Source organism: Lepisma saccharinum, chromosome 30 (genome assembly GCF_977018435.1).
Source record: "Lepisma saccharinum chromosome 30, izLepSacc3.1, whole genome shotgun sequence".
Lineage (NCBI taxonomy): Eukaryota > Metazoa > Arthropoda > Insecta > Zygentoma > Lepismatidae > Lepisma > Lepisma saccharinum.
Genome location: NC_139258.1, coordinates 29,103,190 through 29,118,409, shown reverse-complemented (window position 1 = coordinate 29,118,409; position 15,220 = coordinate 29,103,190). Strand labels below are relative to the sequence as shown.

Here is a 15,220-nt window from a genome sequence, read left to right as displayed (position 1 = left end):
AGCACTGTGTAGACAACGGTTTCAATTGGACAATGACATCAAGGAGTATGTGTGCAATTGGTACCAACAGCAGCCAAAGGAGTTCTACAAGCATGCCATTTCGTGACTGGTGTCTCAATGGGATAAATGCCTAAACAGTGGTGGACAATACTTCTGAGGTTCGTTACGTAAGTACTGTGAAATATCCTCTGCCTAGTTATTTATTGACTGAGCCTCATACATAAAATATAACTTAATTCATTTATTTAATATTATCCATTCCATGAAATTTGCTGGAGTGACACTGCACTACTAAAAATTCACAAAATTTGTTGCGACTAAATCTCCTGTACATTCAGTGGCAAAAGTTGGAAATCTCCCTCAAAGTTGTTCACCCTATTACACACCAAAGTAACAAACTACAACCATAGCCTGAATAAAATCACAAGCTTAAACAATAGAGTGGCTATAATGCTGTATTCATGTCCCAAATATCCAAAGGTCACAAACAGAAATAATAAAGTCAAAAGAACAACGGGGTTTTGGCGCTGTAAGCAGCAGTTCCCACTCGCGTCGTCTGCTTTTGTGGAGCAGCGCGTTGTGCGGTAAAAGAAAGGAAGCACTACGCCCACCCGGGAACGGCAGAAAATGAAAGGACTGCTTCAACTAGCACCACCACGAGCACAAGCAGAAGAAGAAAGAACCACGCTGCCCGCAGCAAGACAGTACACACCTGACGAAGCCACCAGATGGGTGGCGAAATCGATCGCAAAAGAAATTTACACAGAAAAATGAAAAGTAAGTTTATCAGAGTTAATTACAATGCACACTATTGAGAAAATAATCCATACAAGGGACAAGCAACATGTGCAGCTAGTCGTGTCATTCCAGAACGAAAGGTTGTATAGGCTACCGAACCAATTCAATATCATCTCAAACCAAGTAGATATTTTCAGTTCATATTCGTTATTTATCACCAACTTAGAAAAAATTGTACATAAGTAATGCATTGTGAAAGTAATCTGTTTACCTTGGTACTGTCTTGGCTTGTTTATGTTTATATTTTGTTTCGTGTGTTCTTTTTAACACTAGGGTACTGTTTTATTGTTGTGTCTTTCCGGTTTAAAATGGCTTCTGCTGTACTGGAAATTGCAATAAATAAATAAATAAATGATTCCTTTCCAAGTGGTAAGTGGGTCTTGTGGGTTGTCATGTCAGACTGAAAGCTTCCTTACACCTTGCACAAACATGATTTACTTGAAATGGTATCCAAATTAATGGTGCCTTAAAGAAATACCACTACCCAAAAGACTAAACACATAAACATCTTCAGTGTATATGTTTTTACTCCATCAATTATCAAAATTTATTAACTTAATATTCCCATAGACGGTTATACTGGCCATGGGTCCAGACGCCAGAGCCTCATTAGCCTGCAAAATGCAGTCTGGGGTGTACTACGTGGAAATGAGGTTGATTGATTGATTTGGTGTTTTAAGTCCACTTTATGCACAGTAAGGCTAATCGGGACTGGACCTACAGTTTAAAGTGGAATCTGAACCACTATGTGCCACCACCGGGTATCGAACCCAGAAATGAGGTTGGCATTTGGGTGTTTCCGTAAAGGGTCGCCACTTAATCCTTTCCTTCAATTGAATATGTTCTGCAGATGGGTAAGAAATATAATGCAAAAAACAAAAAAAACTGGCATCAAACAAGACAATACACTAGTGCAATGTGCTACATTGTAATAACTTCTAAAAAGTACTTGTACCTTTCTGGTCAACAAACACATAGCCATCAAACTTATCCTTAAAGATAAATATGTCCTCTTGGTGAATAAAATTTAGGTATGCTCTTGAGAATGCGTACTGGCCAAGGCTCATGTCACCTTTGACGAAATACATGTAATCATTCTCTGGGAGGGGTGAGACTTGCTCGATAAAGGTTTCCTGCGTCATCGTTGGTGGCAGCCTTCGTACCACGACCTGCAACACAAAACTTTGGTAATTATCACAAACATGCATTCAATAGCACACAAAGTCCTACTTTATTAACATTGCAAGGCCTGACTTCCGTATGCTGAATGGTTTTTACAGGGTGTAAAGGAGGATGAAGAAACTATTAATAGTTTGGGAAGCTTTGACACAAATTCCAGCATTTGGTAATAGCAAAAACTATTCTACAAATATTTGTTCCTGAAAAAGATGTAGAAGTCCTCATAAAAGTATTGTTTTTCATGTTACACATGAATAGGAGGAAGGAAAATTCAGGCACACTATGGCAGCCAAACAAGCTTATCTAGTGTAATCAACAGGTAAAAGAGCAATTGCTCATGAGAACATATTCCAAATATATATAAAGTATGTATCTCTCACATAATTTTCAACCCAGCAAATTCTCATAGTTATATTAACATTTTTATGACCTGTAAGAATGTTTTAAAACTATCTGTGAAATTTCCGAGAATTTCACAGTGGCACAACCAAATCTTACAGGCCTAACCTACTCACGAAAGCATTCAACAACTAAGCCCACTAAATCATTTTCTCAAAGACTGTATACAATAACGTGTAATATTGTTATATGTAGATTCAAATGCAAAATAGTCAAGTTTTTTATGTAAAAAAAGGAATTTCCTACCAGCATGGTCTAAAAACACTCTCCAGGCAAGGTTGGGAAACACCCTTTTTTAAAATGATTTTTCGAGTTTAAAACGTTGTCAACTCTCAATTTAAATATAATTCATATATGCATCCCCACTTCAATTTGTCCTCATCTTAACATTTGAGGGGGGGTTGCACCCCATAACAGTTTTTTTTTAGCCGAAACAAAAAAACACGTATCCTTCCTTTGGGCCCCTCTATACACCTGTCAAGTTTCATGGAAATCGGAGGGGGACACAGGGGTCAGATCCCACTTCAATTTGTCCTCATCTTAACATTTGAGGGGGGGTGCCCCTAGAACAGTTTTTTTTTAGCGGAAACAAAAAAACACATTTCTTCCTTTGGGCCCCTCTATACACCTGCCAAGTTTCATGGAAATCAGAGGGGGACACTTAGATAACCTCCCTTGTTAGTCTTACACTTTGTAATTATATAACACTGCATATATTATAATGTTTTATTTTAATTTTTAAAACTAACTGTAGAACAATTTTATAATTTTTGTATAACATTTCTATCTTGTTAAATGTGTTAAAGTTTTCATCCTGGAATGGAATGTCTCACATTTATGTGTTTCCATCTCCAATACATTTGAATGAATACATATTCGTTTCAATGGAATTTACAAAATCACCTCTGACATTTTATGTTAAACAAGTAAGATTATTTTTGTGCATGAGTGTGTTAGCCGATGAGTAGCAAATTATTTTAGGAACAACACTTGAAAAAAATCTTGTAGGACTAACAATGAAAAATTTCTTTGTAATCGAAGGTCATAATACCTTTTAAGGTGTGGTAATATTATAATGGGATTGATACACGAAACTATCAGATCCGTTTGGCCATCTCTAGTGCTTAGCACCACGCCATGAAGGCAAATAGGGGGTGTGGGGGTAATGCCCCACACTTTCTTCATCCTGTCGTGAGTGGGGGTGATGTGATCAGCAACACACCCCTGACCACCTTTACCCCCTAGGGTTTCCCCTAGGTACCCATGTTATTCGATGCTGGGTGGGTGCCAGGGCAGCTTCCAACATTAGAAAAGTTTCAGGATTTGAACCGGCCGGGGATCGAACTCGGGACCTTTAGCATGGTAGTCAGATGCATTACCGACTGAGCCACCGCAAGTTCAGAATTATTTTTTTTAAAAAGCTGTATCGCATTGTTTTACGAACAAAATTTTAACTAAGCTTGCCTAACCTAACCTTACCGGAAATAATTTGTGGGGCTACCCGTGCATGGTTTGTGGCAACATATATATATATATATATACATAAATGTACAATTTTTTCACGTGACCCCCGCATTTTAACAACAGAGTCGTGATTAGGCCAAATGTAGTTAGTATACCAAAAATCTATGAAATTGGACACAATCTACGTATTGGTAATTTTTACCTTATGTTGATGTATGGTGAATGATAGTGGTAATGAAGAACGTAATTTTGCAACATATATAGACGTAAGTGTACAATTTTTACACGTGACCCCCAAATCCAGATATGCTACCAGGACTGCATATTTAATGAGTAAAAGAAGTAGAAAAGGAATTGGAGCCATTCTCTATATTGTGCATTCATACCTGAGTAAATTCATGAATGGACACTCGCAAAGAACATCCATGCCCAGGCTGGTATTCATTCAACCACTCCGCCAAGAAGGTTTTCCCTTCTCATATATTTTCATTTTCATTTCTCTCTCCTATGTTTGTCCTTTTGCTTATCATTTAAATTTTACAGATTAACCTCCCTCGTTTTTACTGCTTTTTTTATTCCTTCTTACCATAAAACATCCTACATTGTGAAATAATACTATTAAATTCTCTTGCTGCAGCTGTACGAGGGTCACTATTTATATTTTGAGCCTAACAATGAAAAAACAGGAATTTGGCATTGAAAACTGCTTTATTGTTTTTCGAAGTATTCTCCTTTATGGTCAATACACTTTTGCATTCGTTCGAACCATTTGTCAAAGCAGTTCTTCCAATCTTCTTGAGACACCTCCATAATATGGTTTTTGAATGCATCAACGTCATCTTCAGCCGAGGAAAATTGTTGTCCACGCAATTTATTCTTGACATTCGGGAACAAGAAGAAGTCATTGGGTGCCAAATCAGGACTGTACGGCAGATGACCCATCAATTAGATTTTTTGACTGTTCATAAAGTCGGTTGTTAGACGAGATGTGTAACAGCTAGCATTGTCTTGATGAAGAATGATCCAACGGCGTTTGTTTGTTTTCCGTATTTAACCGAAGACCTCTGGCAAACAAATTGTTGTGTACCATTCAGAGTTGACCGTTCTAAAGGCACAGTTGCCACATGACCAGTTTTCCCGAAAAAACAGGCGACCATTTGATTCGATGTGCTTTTTGCGCGAACAACTTTTGTTGGATTGGGTTCATCTTGAAACACCTATACAGTCGACTGCTGTTTACGTTCCGGCTCATATGCATATATCCATGATTCGTCACCTCTTACAATCTTATATACGTCTTTTGAAGCACCACGATTGTATTTATTGAGCATTTGTTTGCACCAATTGAAGCGAGCGTCTTTTTGAGTTTCTCTCAAATTGTGTGGGATCCAACGAGGACATACCTTTCTCACAGCTAAATGATCATGTAATATTTTATATATGCTGGTGGAACTAATGCCTATGGTTGCCTCAATCTCACAGTATGTCACATGACGATCTTGCAGTATTAGGTTTTGCACAGCATCAATGTTTCCTTGAACAACAACTGATTTTGGACGACCTTCGCGAATCTCGTCGGTGAGCGAATGGCGGCCACGATTAAATTCGTTATACCAGCGTTTCACAGTGGCAAAGGATGGGGCTTCATTGCCAAATGTGGAAGTAAGTTGATCGATGCACTCTTGTCTTGATAATCCACGTTGAAAATCGTAAAAATCATCGCACGAAAATGTTCACAAGTTAATTCCATTTTATTGTTGTCGCGCAATCTCCAAGGCAACATAAACAACACAAATGAAGCTATTGACAAAACATTTGAAGTATGTTATGGTCAATAATGCCAGACGATTCCGTGCAAACGTCAAATCGCACCTAACTTCAATCAGTGTTGCCAAGGCTCAAAATATAAATAGTGACCCTCGTAATCATCATCTCATCAATGCATCAAACATGCAAAATCCCCAGAATGGGTTATTTTCAATTTTCAAGACGAGCCTGCAGTAAAATTCAAGTTTCCCCGAAACACATTTCTTCAATTTTACAGGAGAAAGTACTTACCAAAAAGAGTTTCTGTATATTCTATGAAGGTCTGGGAAGTGTTTTTTCGCCTCACTCAATGAATTTTCACGGAAAATCATCTATTTTTTTAATATTAATGTCTCTCCGATGCACAAAACCTGTTCCATTAATGTCCTTCTACTACGTGAACCAAATTATGTGTGCACTTGATGACGTAACTACCGGTCCAAACACGCGGTTTTCCTGCTGTGTAACAGTAGTGTAACGTCAATGAATGTATGTAACTTTGCATCATTTCTGAATACGAACTTGTGAGAAGATGACGTGCACAGGATGCGTGGTGAAATTGCACAGTGTCCAGTTGAATTTATTCTTCACTATTTTCATTTGAAATTTTCGAGTCGAAATTTCCCACCGATTCCGGGCTCCACCCCTGGGGCAATTGACCCACCACCGCTAACGCGGCCTCGCCTCCGCTCCGGCTTTTTCTATAGACTCCCTGTTAAAGGCATGTTAGAAATTGGCCGGAGTCACCTGACCCCACAATAGTAAACTACTACCATAAGTATTTTTCGATGAAGAAGGTTGCAACACTGTCTAACCACTGATCATCGACAACGCTAGTCAAGATTTCTCCGCCATATTGAGTATAACGCAAGCGAAAACGAACAAACAATAATTACTCGATATGTCGAGATTATTTGCATGAAAAAAAAAAACAAATGGCACCTTCCAGAATATTTAGGAATGCAGAATACGTAAGTACCAATATGAAAAAGAAGAAAATAAAGAAATTCCAGCCGTTTCGGGGATACTTAACATTTAATAAAAACTGTCACCCTAGTTGCGCATGAAGATTACTACAGCTGCTTAGTTCAAAATTAAACAATTATTAATTGGCTTCAATCAAGAGCTTATTGGCCAAGCACCGTGGAAAATGAACGAGTGTTCGAGTCCAAAAGACGTACACTTTTAGCTGAAGAACTACTTGGTTGTGGCCGGTAATCAGTTTTCATGGCAGTAAAGTGCAGAAACATTCATTATATTACATCGAAAAAGTTAATTATTGTAGTGCTGACTACTCACCTTACTGGGTGGAAGAGTACGATCTTTCTTCTCTTTAATCTTGACATGTTCAATAGTTGACCCCTTCTTTCCTTCGGCACTAGCTGTGGATGCTTCTTGAGTCATACTTCGTAAAGTTTTATGTGCAGTAAAAACAACACATGTCAGAAGAAAATTGATAGCATCTAACTTCGTAGTAAAGTAACTTGCTCGTACGTGAAACTACCTAATCCTCTGAAAACGAACCTGTTTCATAACAACATTCACCCAAAATACGGATTACTTCTTCTTCTTCTTCGTGACCCTTACCGCCGGGTATATGGCAGTTTTGGTCAAAGGTCTGCGATGTAGTACACTTGTGAGCAGAAGTACCATTGAATCGAAGTCAGTGTAAGTTGTGGTCGTAAAGATATTGTAATATTACACTTCACTGTATTTTAGTACTGATCAGAAGCTTGAACATACACACAAATTTCAAAATTGAATACCATTCTGTCTGGCAAAACTATATAATATCCACATCGTACGCGGTGAAGGAGACGATAATAGGGATGGTATGGATATGGGAAATGGTATTTTGGCTCTGTGTAAACAGTTAAAAAGAGCGTGTCTGTATTTGCTTCTTAACGGGCAATGGAAGAAGAGATGAACTGGCGTTTGTTTGTTTTCTCCGCAATCACAAGCAGGGGAGGGATTTTGATGCAGTCTTGCTAGGTGTTCGTTTGTGCAAACGTGTCCCGTTCGTAGGCGAAGTGTGAAAGTTATCACTTCACGAGGAAGTTTCAGTTTATGAAACCAGGGTCGACTGACTACTTTTTCTGCGTACCATTTATAAGTAGTCGTATTTGCAATTTGATTAAGTGCCCGAGCTTCCCATTGGGAATTAAGTTTCATTTTAACTCGGGGTAGAAGATCAGTATAGGATAAACGAAGGGGAGTAGGAAAAGGAGTGTTCTTTGCCTTTTTTGCGTATTGGTCCACTAAATCCTGATATATATTAAGATTGCTATGAGCTTTTACGTACGTAAATTGCACTCGTTGATCATTTTGGCGGAGATTTAATGTAGTTTGTAAGATCAGGGACGGGAGAATGGGCATGCGGTATGCATCTTTTCCACAACGATCGAGTGTAAATAAAACACTCATTGCGTCAGTTAGAATTAGAGTTTTTTTAAATCCCGCTCCACGGGCATAGAGCAATGCCTGGTGTATGGCATAACATTCTGCCGAAAATATGGACATGTCTTGCGGTAAGGAGAATTGTCTGACTATGTTTTGGCAGGGTGCGTAGAATGCGCAGCCGACATGTTCGTCATCTTTTGATCCGTCAGTGTATATGAAGTCATAGTCTGGCCAAATTTCTTTATAATATTCATGTCGACCGAAATCAACATAATTGACATTGACAGGTGACTCGGTAGGAATCCTCAAATTGTAAATCAAGGGATTTTCTATAGTGTAACTTAAGTGATATGCTTCTCTATCTATGTTGTAACAATACAAAAAATAATATCTAGAACATGATCTATCCAAGGGTAAAGTTTCACCCAGTTGTCGTTGTATTGCAAATGCTTTATTGAAAGGATGGTTGTGTCTTTCCCATATTTTAAATAGAAATTTCGTAGTAGAATACTGGCGTCTAAATGAAAGGGCCTGTTCAGCGCTCTCGTTGTAGACACTAATATTTGGACTAGATTTCATTAATCCTAGACAAACACGGAGTGCCTGTCTCTGTAAAATGTCTATTTTATCGGCCCAAGTATCAATCGTCCCACCATAAACGGGTGCCGAATACTCGAATAAAGAGCGAAAGCAATTTTTGTAGAACAAAGTCATAATGGACGGGTGTCCACCCCATTTCGTGTTCGCCAAACCTTTTAGAATATTGATTATTTGTTTTCCTTTTGCTAGCAGTTTGTTAATATGGACTTTCCAATCTAATTTTCTATCAAAGGAAACCCCCAGGTAAGTACAGGAAGATACTACCGGAATCTGTAGTATATGTGTCAGATTGTTAGGGTGTCGGTTTGATGTATAAGGGTTAAATATTATAATTTTTGATTTCTCGGCAGAAAAAGATAAACCGCGAGATAATAATTGAACACGTAGAGTATGAATCAGGTTGCGCATTTCTAAAATTCCTTGTGTGCTGTCTGATGTACTTTGATAAAAACAAAAATCGTCAGCATATTGAATGATGTTTTGAGTGGCCCTTGGTATTTGATGTATATATTTGGTGTAAATGTTAAAGAGGAGGGGACTCAGAGGGGAGCCCTGTGGTATTCCGCTCCGAACCAGTCTCGGGCCCTTCACATCATTATGAAACCAGAAGACCAGAATACGTTCCTGATATAGATTCCAAGCTATTTTAGCCACAATCGGGTGAATGTTTATTGAATCAAGAAGATTGCATAATATTGAAATGTCAACGGAGTCATATGCTTTAGCGATGTCAACAAATAAGCTGAAGCAAAATTGTCTCAGGAGTTGGCTATTTTGAATAGCAACAGTGAGTGTAGCAATAGCATCCTGACTACCAAGACCGATGCGAAATCCTAATTGTGTGGATGGGAAAAATTGGCGTTTTTCTAGTGTCCAAACAATTCTATGTTGGAGGGTACGTTCGAATAGTTTAGCCATAACTGGTATCAAAACTATAGGTCGATATGAAGAGGCTTGCATGGTTGGTTTGTTTGGTTTTAAAATAGGTATCACAATATGTTGGGTCCAGCCACGTGGTATTCTTCCTCTGCGATATACATAATTATAAATCGCAGCAAGAATTTCGAACCCTTGAACTGGTAAGTGCTTTAGAATTTCATAGGTAATACCATCGTAGCCAGGTGCCGTGGATTTGATTTTATCAAGGATATTTTTTAGTTCTTTAACTGAAATAGCTGGGAAGTCATCAGTAAATTCGGTAGGTTCACGGTCATAACAGGGGGAAGGCATAGGAACGGATGGGGGGGTGAGAAGATCCATAAAATCTGATTCCCAGGAAGTATCAATTGGACGTGGATGGGAAACATGGGGATGTCGGAGAGAATTGAATTTCCGCCAAATTATACTAATTGGCACGTTAAGGTCAAGAGACTGACAATATGATTTCCATGCCTGACGTTTAGCTTTGATATATGTTTTTTTCGCTATCGCCTGGGCATTCTTTAGTTCTCGCCAGGTATCCGGCATAGGATATCTGGCGTATAATTTTGCTAATATTTTCTTTCTTTTTTTAATTGAGGCACAGGTTGGGTTCCACCAATAGAGTTTTGGAAAACGGTCAAAAGAGTAAAACTTTTGTCTCGTTCCGCTGTCATCGAGTGCGATTGTTAGCATTTGCAAGAATTGGGTATATGTAATGGTCCTTACTGAAGCCGAATCATCACTATAATATAAACGGAGGAAAGAACTGCGGAAATTTTCCCAGTTTATGGAATCGCGTTTCCAGCGGCGAACCGGAGGTACAGGTGTGCTTGTAGTCGATAAATTAGCCGGTAAAGAAAGGAAAATTGGGGTATGATCACTCCCTCTTAAATCCATGTCGTTAAACCAATTGATGTTATTGAATATATGTGGTGATACTAAAGTGAGGTCTATACTCGTCGGGCTGGATCCGTTATGAGGATAATGTGTGGGGGAACCATCATTCAGAATAATAAGGTTATTTTCAGTAACCCAATTTTCTATTGTGGTTCCCAGCCGATCCGTCCGAGAGTTACCCCATATGTGATTATGTGCATTAAAATCTCCTGTTATCAAATATGGACCCGGAATGATTGTAAAAAGTTCGTTCAAGGCTGAGAGTGGGATATTCTGAGAAAGAGGATGTGGTGGAAGGTACATAGATATAAGCGTAAATAAATAATGAGCATATTTAATTCGGGCGGCAGCTATTTCACCTTGGTATTTTTTTATTATTGGGAGGGAATGTGGAATGTTAATTACGGAATGGGGTATATTTTCATGGACATATACAGCAACTCCCCGTTGATTTTGGTCAAAGGGAGGGCCGTACATTATGTAGTGGGGTAACCGATAGTTCTCATGATGAGTACCTTTCACCTCCTGTAGGCAGATAAGTTGTGGACGGTAATCCGCCAACAGATCTTGAATTTCGCATTTACGTGCCGATAGACTGCGCACGTTCCATTGTAGAGTAACAGGCAAGGACATTTTTTTAGGATAGGGGAGGGGAGGTGATAGAGATAAATATGAAAGATATCGGGGCGTATTAACGACCCGACATAATAGACAAGAGGTGGGACGTAAGTTCTTGTATTCTTCTAATTATTTTCTCCTGTTCGTGTATTTCTGGTATATTAACTACAGAGGCCCATAGATCCGGAATAAGATCAAGTAGAGAACGATATATTGATCGCTGTTCGGGAGATAATGTGTCTCTGGCACCATATGTCCGCATAGGAGGTAAAGTGTTATCGGAACGAGTCTCTGTTAGGCCTTGTTGACCTTGAACCTTCTCGTCCGTACGAATCGTGATACTTTCTGGTGTACTCTTGGGTGGAATTCTCCCAAGTGCACCAGCTCCTGTACTACGAGGCGGAGGAAAGGCTCGGGATCCTATTGGGGGTGAGGGATGGAAAATATCATCATCTGAGGCACTGGTAGAAGAGTCCGAGGTGTCAGAGGTTTTCTTATTATTTTTCTTCTTACGTCTTCTTCCACGTGTAGGGCGCACCAGAGGTGTACAGTCCTGGGTAGAGTTAGCTTTGTTATTTGTAGGAGGTTCTTGTCTCACGATGTTGGAATAAGTGTTTCTTCTTGTAGAGGCCGGTGGTCCCCCAAAAGAGGTACCTGCTTCCAGGGTAGGTAAGGTTGGGTATGTATGTGGATCGTGTAGTGATCGTAATACCTCCGCCTTTGTGAGAGGGGCTACATATGTACCCCGTATTTTGTGGCTAGCCTCAAAGTAAGAAATATTTTCTATTGCCATACGAGTATGTATGGCATGAGCTTCCCTCCTAGCTGGACAATTCTTATCTAGAGCATTGTGTTGTTCTTTGCAATTTATGCATTGGGGTGGTTTGTTGCAAAATTCCCCATGCTTTGGGGATCCACATTGTGGGCAATTTGCTTTCGATTTGCACTGATTTGCACCATGAGACAGTCTGTAACAGCATTTGCACTGCAAGACAGGTCTAATACGAGGTTGTACGTCCTTGATTTCGAGATTTAATATAATTTTTTCTGGAAGTCTGTTTCCGCGAAAAGTGACACACACTACAGTGGAATCTCTGAGTGTGAAATTCGCATCGGAGTTCCAAATTTTCTTTTGTTGTCGTTTGGCACTTATTGCCTGTATGGGACCAGCATCAATTCCTTCCAGAATATCTGTTTCTGTTAAGTCTATGGCCACGCCAAAAATTAAACCCTCTCTTTGAACTAATGATTGGGGTACGCGGGCCAGTACGGCTAGTTGTGTGTGTAGTGTTCGGTCATTAACGAACGTGTTGGCTGCTTGTGCACTAGCAAATGTGACTCTCACCCGATTTCGTCCACATTGCTCTACTAGATCAACTGGGATTTCGTTTTTACGAAAAAAATTGCCCAAACTTCCCCCATTTAGTTTGCCAATATTTTTATCCACTCCTTCTAATAAAACAATGTATGGTCCCGATTGATCTCTAGAATAATTAAAGTTAGGTATAGCAGATGTGGGTGATTTAGCTACTTTTTCCTGGCCTACTTCATTGTTTTCCTCTCTTTGCCTTTTGGGAACACGTTTGCTTTTGTGATCCGTCATGTCTTCTTCTCGATCATTTATATCTGCCCAGTCATTCTGGTTTTCCGTTACGTCAGCCAAAGCTAACATAGCATTTGCTGCGTTAAGTTCATTACTACTTTCTTCCATGTTGGGACGATCTAATTGTTTCCCGGTATCCTTTTGAAACAACTAGAAAAATGTCTGTCACAACACAATCGTAGCACTCGATAGTCACACTTTCTTACGCTTTTCGCGTTCAAAACCTATCACGTATGTATTTATCGAATCCTGAACCTTTCACTTCTAATAACAAATAACTTTCAAGTCCACAATTATTAAAAAACCATGTAAAATAGACACTTCCAGAAAAGTACAACTTGAAGTTCCATTTTCACAGACTCGAATCACAGATTATCTCCAAATACGGATTACAGAAACCCAAGCAAAGGAGTCGTCTGCACAGTCATCTGTTAACTGTTTCTTACTTAGCACAGTTGCCAGATTCGTCAACTTTTGTATTTATAGTGTACTGTTCAAAAATCGCAATTCCCCATTATCTTGTGACCAATTTTGCATTTCGGGAATAAAAACAGCTCATTTCAAGAAATTTGAGACATTCATAGATCAATACATCGAGAATTAACAATTTTAAAACACGGTCATGTGCAATTTCCCGACTTAGGCAAAAAATATTGGTCGAGTCTGCTGCCACGTACGTGTCAGCAGTAAGAATAAACTTCAAATTTGCTCCTGCCACGTAATTCGTCTGCTAAGAGGAAATTACAAATCTTAAGAACAGATTAAGACGAGAGAAATGAAAGTTTATGATTAGTGGGAATGAATGTACAGGTAATTTAGAACATTCTTCTTTAGAAAGCATTTAGCGATATTATTTTAATGCTAACAGAACCTAACCTAACTACGAGAGCATTTAGGTTTATTATTAGAAGAATGCTGAGGGTCCTAATCTTAAAACATTTTTGTGAAAGTAATCGCTACAACTTCACAGTATGTGTTACAGACGTAATTGCATACATAGCATGATGAAATCACAATAAAACAAAGACCGAGTCTACTTCCACGCGCATCTTTTTTGAGGTTCCAGCAGAAAAAGAACGTGGCAGCTTTGTATATTTTTCACGAAATACACCAATTCAGTAATCGGGTAGCATTTTTTTAGATTCTGTCTTGACATATTCACACGCACTGGCGTATGCAGGATTTTCTTTCGGGAGGGGCTGAAGTCGTAAAGGTGGATATTGCATAGCTACTTTCTATGGGGGTGGCATACTCAATAAGATATTTCGTAAATGTATAACTTCCCACTCTCAAAAATGGCAATTAATGGTCATTTGAAGGTCAGGGGTTGCATTTATTTGAAAATGTTGATTTTCTCACAATTTCGGGGCAGTTGTAACCCCTTCAGCCCCCCTCTGTGTACGTCAGTGTTCACATGCCATATAACAATTTGAGAATAAAAGTTTTGAATGACATTTTTATCCTGTATGTATGCAGCCATGCAGCACGGTCTTATGAAAAATACTAAAATCAATTGGTACAGTACTCAAGGGGAGTTGGTGGGATCATAATATCCCATTCCCTGGTTGACACTGCATTTCTATTTCTTTGTAAACTTACAACATGGCTAACTTAATAGAACGTCAAGGCTTTCATTAGTAGCTGTGATTTTACTCCTTTCTGAAGGTTTTGTGGCTAGATCAGCTTTTTCCCTCGGGACTCAGGGTTATCCCAAAATATTTGCTATGGCCCCTCATACATTGAAGTCACATTATTTGGTTTTAAAGGCATGGTATGATTGGTAAAAAAAATCATAGACAAAATTATTTTAAGGAATAACTATAAACTTGATGCAACAGCAACTCTTACAAGATAAAGAGTGGAGCGAGCAAGAGTAAGAATTTTTTTAGACTTCTCTGCAAACTGACAATACTAATTCGAGCACCAATACTTTCTCCACGAAATGTGATGTTTATAACATAACCCATGGTGCAACAAAAGGCCCATCCCTCCAAAATTTATGTATTAAGATAACAGAATATGGCAGAATACATTTCAAATTGTTTATTACTTTATGTTCTGTTATTTTTGGGCTTCAAAATTCATGACACAGGATGTATCATAAATTTCCTCTGTGTGCACCCCTGCATGAATCTCACACACATATGTTCACTCAGGAGAAAACTGAAATTGTCATGTCAGTTAAAATTCCTACAATTACATTCCTTGCTGGCAGACAAGTCAGATAATACAAAAAAAAAATCAAGAGGCAATCCAAAATCCAAAGCTGTTTTTTAGGGTTCTTCCAAAAAGTCCCTAACATTAGTTTCTTATCCTGGCAACAGTGGTGGCGATTAGAGGGAGCATGTGGGGCCAGTCGGCCTCTTGATGTTAAGAGTTGTCTACAAAGATAAGTAAAATGTCCTTGGCCTCTTACCAATTTTGGCACCCGATAGCTGCTACTGACTGGAAACCATGAATTTGTGTTGCATGGGTGCATACATACAGGATAGAAATTACAATTTGAGCTGGACTGTGTTGAAATGAGGCCTCAGC

General features: G+C 39.0%; 1 protein-coding gene across 3 annotated transcripts in view; it reads right to left on the bottom strand.

Moving 5' to 3' along the window:
• Positions 1–7,201, bottom strand: part of LOC145982076 (uncharacterized) — a 41,562-nt gene extending 34,361 nt beyond the window's left edge. For all 3 annotated transcript variants that reach the window (XM_083115671.1, XM_083115672.1, XM_083115673.1), the window contains exons 1-2: positions 6,946–7,201; positions 1,754–1,967 (exon numbers count right to left, since the gene is read on the bottom strand). In XM_083115671.1, the coding sequence (XP_082971797.1) occupies positions 1,754–1,967; positions 6,946–7,050 (319 nt within the window). In that variant the 5' untranslated portion in view covers positions 7,051–7,201. The remainder of the gene's footprint in view (positions 1–1,753; positions 1,968–6,945) is intronic.
• Between the last annotated feature and the right edge of the window lie 8,019 nt (positions 7,202–15,220).